Here is a 12,085-nt window from a genome sequence, read left to right as displayed (position 1 = left end):
CTTAGAATAAATTAATAGTATAAATACTCCTTTCCTAAGAAGTGGAGCTTAATTCCCTTTACCTTGAGAGACTGGCTTCTAAAGAATAGATTATGGAAAGGGTAAGTAGTATCAATAGATTCAGTGGAGAAACCTGTAGACTCACTTAACCGAGTGATCGAGGTTATCAGCAGTGATAGGTCATGTTATTGATAATACTGTGTATCTCCTGATACAGGACAAGAACAGCACTTGTAGTATTCTTCCCCAAAACACAGTCTAATCATGAGGAAAACGTTAGGCAAACCTAAATTGAGGAACTTACGCAAAATAAAAAGTGTCAAGGTCATAAAAAGGATTAAGACTGAAAATTCACAGGTTGGTGGAGACATGACAACCAAATGGATCCTGGATAGGATCCTAGAACAAAAAAAAGAGTGGAAAAACTGGTAAAATCTGTAATTTAGTTAATAATAATGTGCCAACGTTAGTGTTTTAGTTTTGACAAATGCACCATGGTTATGGTGTTAACATAAGATGTTAACAGGGAGAAACAGCGAAGAACCCTACTACTGCATCTCTTATGTAAATTAAAATTATTCCAAACTAAAAAGTTTAATAAATAACATGGGCCAATCTCTAACATATCAACACCATTCTCATTACCCACAATTTCTCAAGTATCATTTACAGTGGTTCCTTGACCACATGTGTAAGGTCTTTAGATATAATGAAATGTGAGCTGTATGGATAAAACTCAGAAAAATTTACTAGCTTCTGCAGATTGTGTCTAAAATCCTTGATTGTTTCGTTCGATGACTTGTCAGTATTTGACTCAGAGCAGCTGCTGACGCTGAAACCTCACTTTCTTCGGGGATCCATTTTCACAATGCTGTTGCACTCATGTTGATTCTCCAGAGTTCAACAGGACTAGTTTCAGGAAAGCATTAATATACGATGCACTCCATACAGTGTGTCCACACCTGAGGTTCTTTTTTCTTCATATTCCATAAAAGAAAAAAAAACACTTTCCAAGTTTTTGTCCTCAGAGCACCCCCTTATATGACCAAGTCTTGAAAAGTCACATTGCTTTATTTCCACCATACTCTTGGTTAAAATGGTCAAAAATCCTCCTGGTTTCAAGTGGAGGAGACACAAACCCCATCTTTCTAAAGGAGGGGTATCAAAAGTCTATTGTAAGAAGAGCATATGAGATGGGATAGATTGTTAAAATCGTCTTTGGGAATATACAACCTGTCCCATCTGGATTCACCATTCGTAAGGTAGTTTCAAGAATCTACTGCCAAAGTGATCTTCCTTAAATGCAAATCTGATCCTGTTAACTTGCCAGCCAAAATTTTTCAGTAAGCCCCTCGTAAAGTCAAACAGTTCTGCCACCTGGCCACACCAAACTTTGTGGCTCTCCAAACATGCCTCCCTGCCTTCAAGCTGCCTCCTCTAGCAAATGCTTACTCCTTTGATGGCTTTAGCTCAAGTGACACTTCTTCCTGGAGCCCCTTCTTAATTTCTTATTGCCTCCCCCCCGTTGATGATGCCTTTCTTTGGGTCACTACCAAACACCATCAAGCATAGTGTTTGTGATACTTTATTGCACTTTATCTCTTGACCGAAGTGTAATAACTTTGAGGGCAGGAACCATGGTGTATTCATTGCCCGGTTCATGGCAGGCCCTTAATAAACGCTTATTCGATGGATAAAAATGACCTTTATGTCAAATTTGGAGCTATGTGTGAAGCCTGAGAATCTAATTCAGTTCATAAAATAATAATACTAGGTACCTTTGTAATCGCTTATTCTATAGATTTATCAACCATTACTCTAAGAGTCAAGTCATTCTCTGACCACATTAGAAACCCTAATGTAAACTGCATATTTGCTAGGGGTTCTCATTGGTTTCGGTTGGGTAACTTGAAATCATCTCAAAGAAAAAATCTAAAAATATGTCTTTGCCCCTACCTCCCCCCTGCCAAAAAAAAAAAAAGAGGGAGGGAGGAAAAAGAAGCGAAAAAATAGTAATAGTAACCAGCTTTCCCTCCTAACTCTTTTAGTTCTCTCAAATAATCTTTAATTCATAGGATCAGACTTTTAGAACCTGAAGGAATCTCAGAGATCATCTAGGATAGTACCCAAATTTTATAGGTGAGGACTTGAGGCACAAACAAGCTGAATTGTCCTAAGTCAGCTATATAGGACAAGAAATGGAAGTGGAACCCAGATACTTAAGTCTAGCCGAGCCACGAAGCCTAATCCCTTCGTTTTCCGTCCTGACTGCGTTAGAATCACTGTGTGCTGCTTAAGCAGCATCTCAGGCTCCCTACCTGCTTTCTGGCTTCATTTCCACCTCCCTAGCCAAAGCCCTATCACTCCAAGCCTGGCTTCTATGCTTCCAGTTTTCCCCTTCAATACAACTTCACCAGATGTGTTTCTTAAACCACTTCCCAGCCCTTAGAGCATAGAAGAATCAGCTGAGCTCTTGTTTCAAAGCTAACCCCTAGGCCCACTGTTAGCAATTCTGATTTAGAAGGTCTGGGGCAAGGCCTGATAATCTGCATATTTAACAAGTATTTAACAAGCCATGAGGGGGGATGATTTTCACGCAGAGGGCCCAAAGATGACACCATGAGAAACCCTGCTCCAGTAAAATAAATGTTAATCCTCTGACTAGGTATTCAAGGCCCTCTACCATCAACCTGTCCTCTTCAATCTTGCTTTTCACTTCTTCCCAACTTGCTGTGCTCCCAATAAAACATGTTCTACCTCAACCCCAATTCTTCCTCTTTCCTTTACTCATGTTACTCCTCTTCCTGGAAGTCTCCACTTCTTTACCACCTTCAATACATTCCTTCCTGTATAAATACTATGCATTCTTCAAGGCCCATTTCGAAGTCTACTCCCATGAAAAAAGTACAACTCTTCTTTCCCATACTGATTCCTCTTTATATGTCTATAGTGGTGAGTATTATACCACATAATTTATTTGTATACTGTCTTATGAGGGTTCTGGGTAAAGCCTATCTTGATTGTGTGAGCTCTTAAGTAGCAAGTCCATGTCATACTTTTTTTTGGCTGCATTGGGTCTTCATTGCTGCGCGGGCTTTCTCTAGCTGTGGTGAGCAGGGGCTACTCCGTTGCAGTGTGCGGGCTTCTCATTGCAGTGGCTTCTCGTTGCGGAGCACGAGCTCTAGGTGCGCGGGCTTCAGTAGTTGTGGCACACGGGCTCAGTAGTTGTGGCGCACGGCTTAGTTTCTCTGCGGCATGTGGGATCTCTCCAGAGCAGGGATCGAACCCGTGTCCCCTGCATTGGCAGGCGGATTCTTAACCACTGCGCCACCAAGGAAGTCCCTGTCACACTTTTTTAAATCACTAGAGCATCTAGAATCATAGGAACAAAATAGCTGCTTAGTAAAATATATTTAATTGGGTTGGAGAACTCAATGGTTAAATCTAAGTTGTATTTATTTGTATTTTCATTTTACAGTAAAAAAAAGTGAAGTAGTGTCTCATAAGAATTTTTCACAGCTTGGTGGAAAGAGCTGATATAAGACTTGCTAACACTGGACTAGATCATAACACATTTTGAGCCATCCTGCACAGCATATTTGGAATGACTAATGATATGCTAATGAATAGGGGTAAGAAGTCATGGAGACTGAAATGGGCCAAGCTGAGATGGCAAATATGTATATATTTATTTATATATATATGTTAATACATGGCAAGTTTTCACCAAAGACTTTGCATTTTTTTAATACCAAAATTAGAAAGACAATTCTGGTACTGCTACCAATTTAAAACAGTAAATTTGACTTGATCGTGAGGATGGTTTTTAATATAAACTCACTCAGAATTTCATATTTCACAGCTATACCACTTTGAGAAAGAACCAGTAATGACCTAAATAAGCTAGCAGTATTGGTTTTTTTAAAAAGATAAGCTCGTGGTTTCAATTGTCTTTGGAGTCATATGCTGTGTAGACATGTGAATTATTTACTTCTTCACAAAAAAAATGAAAATTACTCATTTTATTGAAAAAAATCAAAGAAACAATTTTATTTTCAGAATAGGAAATTTAATGTGATCCAGTCAGTCTCACTAACAGATTTTTAGTGTTCAATTTGATATGTCCTGATGTATGTATACACCATTGAAACCATAACCATAATGAAAATAATTAATATATCCATCACCCCCAAAAGAGTCAATAATATTTTATAGGATAATTCTAAGATTTCACTAGTAATTTTAAAAATAATGTGTTATTTTGGTAATTTAGGTATTATACAAATTCTTTAGAACAGGATTTTGCCACTCTTTTTAGAATAAAAATTATCACATTGATTATCTCTACTGTTGGTCTTTTTTTGCTGATAGTAACTGTACAAAACATCACAAGTGAAGCTCATAATTGACCATGGAGGAGAATGGCTTCTTTCTATAAAAATCTGTTGGAAATACATTTCCAGTAATTTTGACTCTTTCAAGAAAGATTGTGTCAAAAACTTTTTTTCCCCTCAATTTGGGAGGAAAGATTTTTTTAATCTCTTCATAATACTCTTGAATTATAAAATAGCTATAAATTACAATACACTTACATGTTCTTTTTCCTTCAGTATTTTTTGCATTTGACAAAGACAATGATAACTACATAAATGTGAAAGAGTGTGTTAAAGGATTATCAGTGTTTCTTCGAGGGACTTTTGAAGAAAAGCTGAAGTGTAAGATTTCTATGTTATTATTAACTTAGTAATATATATTGTCAAATTTGTATTTAGTTAATCCTTAAATATATATATATATATATATATATATTTATTTATTTATTTATTTTTGGCTGCGTTGGGTCTTCGTTGCTGCTCGCGGGCTTTCTCTAGCTGTGGCGAGCGCGGGCCACTCTTCACTGTTGTACGCGGGTTTCTCATTGCGGTGGTCTCTCTTTGTTGCGGGGCACGGGCTCTAGGCACGTGGGCTTCAGTTGTGACACACGGGCTCAGTAGTTGTGGCTGGTGGGCTCTAGAGCGCAGGCTCAGTAATTGTGGCGCACGGACTTAGTTGCTCCGCGGCATGTGGGATCCTCCCGGACCAGGGCTCGAACCCGTGTCCCCTGCATTGGCAGGCGGACCCTCAACCACTGCGCCACCAGGGAAGTTCCTAAATATTTTTTTAAAATATAAATTCATTGTTCTCTGTATCGCCCTTGCAAAAATAATTCATGAGAGTTAAAAAAACAAAAACAAAAAACAGATGAAATGGGTGGCTTATTTTATAGGAGAGTCCCTAGATCCGGAGTCTCCAAACACTTCCTTCACTAGTTCTGTAATACCCCAGTGTCACCAGGACGGCTCTTCGGCTTAAGGCCCAGGCAAAGGACAGCAACTGAAGTTCAGGACATGTGCCAACTCTGATCAGCTGGCAAGGCTGAGGTTTCTGGGGCTGCCTCTGGGCTCAGCAGGAAATGGCTTTGAATATGGGGCAGCATATGGCTATTCCTTGTCTTTCCATCAGAGAAAATGTGAGGGATTGACACAAAACAAGATAAAACACACAACCCTCAGACATCAATACTCTAGTGTAGAGTAAGTGTAGATGAATAAAGAGAGGGAAGAAGGCTGAGACAGTGAAAGCCCAAAGGAAGGAGGGTTATAAAGGGAGTTTCCTACAGAAAAGGACCAGGGATTCCAAAGACAAAGATCTCCCGGTTCACAATTTTGTAGAAACAGCTCTGGCCTCACCTCACCCTTACCATTGATGTGATGAATATTTTCTGTGTTTTACACCTCCTGTGCCAGGATTTGGGGTGTGAAACCCTGGAAAGAGAATAGGAACAATTTTAAGTAGCAGTTTTGAAGGGAGCAAATTGCTTAAAGTGTCAAATTACTTAAGAAAAGACTGCAGAGTTCTGAGTATATAAGCAAATTTTTATCTCTTCTTGTTCTTCCACTTGAATTTGGATTTGGGATGTTCAAAAGAAGATCTCTAAATTAAACACACGTTTCAAAAATGATAGCAACATTTTAAAAACTTACCAACTTTGCTTGACATTTATGACTTTTTTGTTTCTCTGTTTTGTGGGGGAGTTTTCCTTTTTTTCTTTTCTTTTTTCTTTTTTGCTTTTTTAAATTGAAGTATAATTGGCATACAACATTATGTAATTCTTTTTTTTTCCTTACAACATTATGTACTTTTTTTCCCCCACTTTTCTCCAATCTAATTTTTCACGGGATAACACGTATATATAGTTGTCACTTAAGTTTCTTATAGTTGCAGTGTTCTTATACAAAAGTCTCACTGAGAAATGAAAAGTTAAGTTTCGTGGTTGTAAATTCTTGTGAAAGTGGTCGTGACACAATGCAGCTAGACATGATTGAATAGCATCACACTATCAAGAATTTTTTCCTCCTCTAATCCCACTTCCTAAAAATGTTTCATGTACATTTCAAGATATGTTAATTTGGGGAAAATACTACTTCTAGTAGGGTTGTGTCACAAACTCATATATGCTATATATTGGAGAAATGCAACAAAAGACAGAATTAATCTGATACTTTGGAATTTTATACCTGGTTCTTTTTCTCCCCCCACCCTTCGTCCCTTCCTATCTTTCTCCCGCTCTCTCTCCCTCTCTCTCTTTCCCTCCCTCCCTTCCTTCCTTCCTGTCCTAAAACATTTAACTAGATTACAAACTCCGCAAGAACTCCTTCACTGTTATATTCCCAGGACCTGAGTAAGGTCATTTGTGTGATGAATGAATGAACTGTAGTAGTGCTTACACACTGCAATGGAAGTTGTGGAAATCACTCTCTAGGGAGAGATGGATCATTTTGGATAGTGCAGATGGGTAGGCCCCAAGGAGATGACAGACTCACTACCCAAATATATTGAAAAATGTTCTTTGTCAATGATATAGTGAAGTGTACACACTAGTTTTTGCACTCTATGTAAGAAGGAAATTATAACATTAAGATACACACACATATGTATATGTGTGTATATATATATATATATATACACTATATATGTATGTGTAAAGTCTTTCTTTTCATATCCCCAGGGATATTTAATCTTGTGGAAAGATTTATAAAATTCCTCTACTATGTAGAATGTAGGTTGTATAAATTGTTTTTATCCTTCTTTAATTACATATTGAAATAACTAAGGAGAAAACTAATGACATTTTAACTGTTCTTATCCAAGTCTTTAAATTTCGTATGCTTTAAAAAGTCTGTTTTGAAGTTTATTATTTCAATGGTGATGGTTACATTTCTCGAGGGAAAATGTTGGACATGTTGAACAGTCTACACCAACAGTCACCTGAAGAAGAGACTGATGAAGGAATAAATGAGTTGGTGGATATAACACTGAAGAAAATGGTAAGAATAAAAAAAACTGTAATTCATTATATCTAATCAAATGGATGTTAGATAAAGCTAAAGATGAAGAAATGATTTATTTCCCTATGTAATGAACGTAACCATTATGAGGGCAGGAGTTTGTTCTCTGCTCTATCCATTGCCTAGAACAGTGCCTGGCTGATAGTGGCTACTTAAAAAATATTTATGGAATCCCTGCCTGGGTGATTAAATGAATCACTACATTAAATGAATGTTAATTTTATTATTTTAAAATATTTTACTATCAGTAAAACCTCATTATTTGGGAAGTGGGGTGACAGATTCAGTTCTTTTAAAATTGGGTACAAATGTAGTCTGTCTTCATGACTTTTGCTCTCTAATCCATCTAAACACTCATTATAAAGTAATAACAATAATAAAAATAGTTGTCCCTTATAAATTGCTTACTATATGCCAAGCCTATCACAGAACTTTAATATATGAACTCATTTTATCCTCAAAACAACCCTATGAAGTAGAAATCATTATCTCTACTTTGCAGATGAGAAAACTGAAGTGCAGATAGGTTTATACAAGGTCATGATAGAAAATGAGGCGCAGAATTCATCTTTCAATGAAACTAATAATACCTCTTTATTATGGACATAGTGATTTCTCTCTTTTTCTTACTGTGACCCTAAACTGGATACCAGTGAAGGTTTATGACTCTTAAGGCGGCCCGGGCTCAGCTCACCTCCATTACTTTGGAGCTCAGGAAAGTAACAGATGATGAGGTCTGCCGAGTCTCAGATTCAGCTAACTTCAGGGTGTCTTCTTCCATTAGAAATAGTCAAGAGCCCCAGCTAGGGCTGAGGGTAGACTTCTTGAGAGACAGTATGCTTCCCACTACCACACCCACCCCCTTCTTTTTTGAAAGAAAATGTTACGGAGTGAATCTTTTTCTGAAAATTATTCAAACCTTTCTTTAAACTAGACTCTCAGCAACCCTGATTTAGTTATGCCCAGAAGTGAAAAAACCAGGACCCGTCAAATCAAATCCGAATTGGATTAAGCCGTTAAAGGTATTCATAATCTACACACATGCTCCCTCCATGATTTAATCTTCCATAGTCCCTGTCATGAATACTCCCTTCCAGGCTGGTCTGTCTTCTTCCTGACTTGCATTCCTGCTGTCATAATCCACGTTGGGCCATTCGTCTGCATTTCCTCCTGACACCTCTCCACCTATCTAGATCCCAAACATCTTTAACGGCCTAACAGGAATCTGCAAGCTTCTTCTCATGACCCTAGTCCGTCTTGAATTATTACTGTTCTCTCAGTGCCTTGCTCCTTATTAAGCAACTTCACTTTTATACTTTTTACATTATATCCTTATCTCAAGTAAGAGATCCTTTGAGAAACAAAGCTAAAAATTAAGCTTAAGAATCTTCGGCACTTATTTTATCACAGAAGTATTATAATGGGCTTCCTCTAACTTTCTGTCTTATTTCCCCAATTAGGGTATAAGTCCGTTAGGGATAGGGTTTTGTATGTCTAAGGTAATTCAGGTATCTTAGCCTGCTTGGGCTGCTGTAACAAAGTATCATAGACTGGCTGGCTTAAACAACTGGAATTTATTTCTCACAATTCTAGAAACTGGGATGTCCAAGATTAAGGTGCCAGCAGATTCACTTCCTCACTGAGGGCTCTCTTCCTGCCTTGCTGACAGCCACCTCCTCAATGTGTCCTCACATGGGAGAGAGGGAGCTTTGGTCTTTCTTTCTCTACTCACAAAGACACTAATAACATGATGGGGCCCTACCTTCATAACCTCATCTAAATCTGATTTACCTCCCGAAGTCCCCCACCTCCAAATAGCATCATATTGCAGGGGTTAGAGCTTTAAGACATGAACTTGGGAGGTGGGGAGAGACAAACATTCAGTTCATACCAGGTATGCCTATTAGACTAATAGGAACAAAGTAAGTGGCCTCCATAAATTAGTACCTTTTGATTTGTGTAAGTAGTGCCTATAGAAGTGTGAACTTACAGTTTGACTTGGTAAAATCTTTTATTCTAGACAGTTATTTTCCATGCAAAATTTAAAACTCTATCATTTATCAAGAAATTATCTCCTCTCCAGGATTATGACAGCAATGGCAAGGTATCTTTTGCAGACTTTGAAAAAGCAGTGAAAGAAGATAAACTTTTGTTGTAAGTGTTTGGACCATGTTTACCAGAAGCAAAGGTACAGTGCCAGCAGCCAAATTGGTTGAGGGAAAATTTCAAAGGATCAGAAAAGAAACACTTGCTAGACACTTAACCTCTGTAGGACTTCAACACACTACTGAAGTTTGGGCAACCATGAAGATTTCGGCCCCATCCTAACATTTGGGACCCAAGACAGTAGTGACTATTTTATTATATTCAAGACTTTTTTTGAGCTTGTAACCACCTTAGCCATACACAATTCCTAATTTCCTGTATGTTAATATTTTCCCCAAAAAACCCCGAGATATATTGGCTTGCTTAAGGGATAGAACAGCAAATACAGAGTGGATTCAGCAAGTACCCACCATAAACTGCTTGGAGAAAACTTCATCTTTTTCTCTTGTTTGTTGTCAAACAATGAGAATAAATTAAGTTTTTAAAATTTTGGACACGTATAGTACTTTATAGTATTTTATTTGTGCTCATGAAGGATTTTTGAGTATGAATATGACAAAGGTTTTCTGAGCCAGAAGAGTCAGCCTGATAATTAATTTCACTCATTAACATTTCCTTTCTTAATTCTTCCTTTGACCAACTGTGCTTTGCAAACATGTGATATAGGAAGAAACTTTTTATTCTCTGCAGTAATTTAGATGGTGATTTTGTGAATGAATTTGCATACTGTTAAGCTATCCTTAGCTATTTCAGCTCATCTAACTTGTCCCGTTGTCGTTTATTCTGTTTTAATTTTGTCTGGGAACCTGATGGGTGAAAGAGTTTAGAATAATGGACTAGATTGGAGTAACTACTTAGGTTCAGATGGAACACCAAGGGTTCTTCAGCTGCTCCCCAAGTGTTCATCTGTAAGCCAGTTATCTAGAGCCTTACTACTCAAAGTGTAGTCTGTGGACCAGCCGCAACGGTATCACCTAGGAACTTGTGAGAAATGCAGAATCTCGGACCCCACCTCAAACCAGCTGAATCAGAGTTTTTTTTTTTTTTTTTTTTTTTAAGTGCTTGACACAAGAAAGGTTTATTTTTTCTCTCATTATGGTCAAATTTTGTGTATGTTGGCAGGGACAAGGAGGGCTGGCCTTCACACAGTCACAGATGGGGAATCCACTCAAGAACACAGAACCCACTTAGCAGCTCCTCCCTTTAGGGCTATCAGAGAAAATTTTTTTTTAATTGAAGTATAGTTGATTTACAATGTTGTGCTAATTTCTGCTGTATTGTGGTAAAATACACCTATCATAACATTTACCTTCTTAACCAATTTTATGTGTACAGTTCAGTAGTGTTAAGTACATTCATGCTATTGTGCAACCAATCTCGAGAACTCTTCTCATCTTGCACAACTAAAACTCTATACCCATTAAACAACTTCCAATTTCTGCCACCATCAGAGTCTGCATTTTAATAAGACCACAAGGTGGAGATTCACAGCACCTTAAAATCTGAGAAGCCTGATCCAGAGAGCAACTTGCTTTTTCCAACTCTATGCTGAGGTGACTAATATATTTTTTTAACTGAGAGTGCAGCAAAAGTATAGTTGACCCTTGAACAAGATGGGTTCGAACTGTGAGGGTCCACTTGTATGTGGATTTCTTTTTCAATAAATACATACTACAGTACTGCATAATCCATGGTTGGTTGAATCTGAGGATACAGAACAGCAGATATGGAGGGCAGACTGTAAAGTTATATGTGGATTTTTGACTGTGTGGAGGGTCAGCAACCCTAACCCCGCGTTGTTCAAGGGTCAACTATATATCTAATTACCTCACAAGGAAGTAGAGCCAGACAGACACCTTGCCTGCAGCTTCTTTTAATACCATCCACAACTAAGTGCCTTCCTAGCAAGTTTGAATCAGTAAGTCATAAATGAAGGAGGAACTTCCTAACCTTTATATTCAAATTCAATCCATTAGGCAAGAGGCCCTTAAGGACAGGGAGAAAAACAGACACCATTTGGTATGGGCCTCTTCAGGTTATTGTTATATCAGTAAAAAAAAAAAAAAAGAAAGAAACAGCCTGGACATACTTGGATTTCCAATTATGTGCTCCACTGACAGGAAAAAAAATGTGGATGTGCTAAAAGTAGTGGTAAAAGTCTAGCATTTACAAATACTGATTTGTTTCTGCCATAGATGAAGTAAATTACTCTTTGAAGTTAACTAAAGCATATAAGCTTCTAATTTTAGCTTTGTTCTAATAGTTTAACTTTTTTGTTTATAGAATTGTCTTGATTTTGAAGCGCTGGCATTCCAACACATCCTGACTTCTAGTTTTTGAATGTGAATTACTCAAAATTATTAAATTCAGAAACAGATCCTGGTTGCCTATATTTATATTGTAAAGTTTCTATATTTGCTTCAATTAATTTACATACAGTGACTGCAGTGTGAGAGGTAATAAGAATGACTTCTGTAATATTAAGTATGGATCAAAATACATCTATGATAAGTAATGATAAACTAATTAATTAATTTGTTAAGTTAACCAACAACCTGAGATTTGGGGGCAAATACTGTGAATCAGCCATT

The 12,085-nt window shown here is 37.6% G+C and overlaps 1 protein-coding gene across 1 annotated transcript; it reads left to right on the top strand.

The window, feature by feature from the left end:
* Window positions 1-264: 264 nt before the first annotated feature.
* Window positions 265-11,561, top strand: LOC118900542 (EF-hand calcium-binding domain-containing protein 1-like). The gene is given in 5 exon segments (XM_036862944.1): window positions 265-357; window positions 3,497-3,632; window positions 4,611-4,715; window positions 7,219-7,367; window positions 9,472-11,561. Coding segments are annotated over 5 exon segments (663 nt in total). The 3' UTR covers window positions 9,652-11,561.
* The last annotated feature ends 524 nt before the right edge of the window (window positions 11,562-12,085 follow it).

This window comes from Balaenoptera musculus, chromosome 9 (genome assembly GCF_009873245.2).
Source record: "Balaenoptera musculus isolate JJ_BM4_2016_0621 chromosome 9, mBalMus1.pri.v3, whole genome shotgun sequence".
NCBI lineage: Eukaryota > Metazoa > Chordata > Mammalia > Artiodactyla > Balaenopteridae > Balaenoptera > Balaenoptera musculus.
This window is presented reverse-complemented; position numbering and strand designations above follow the sequence as displayed.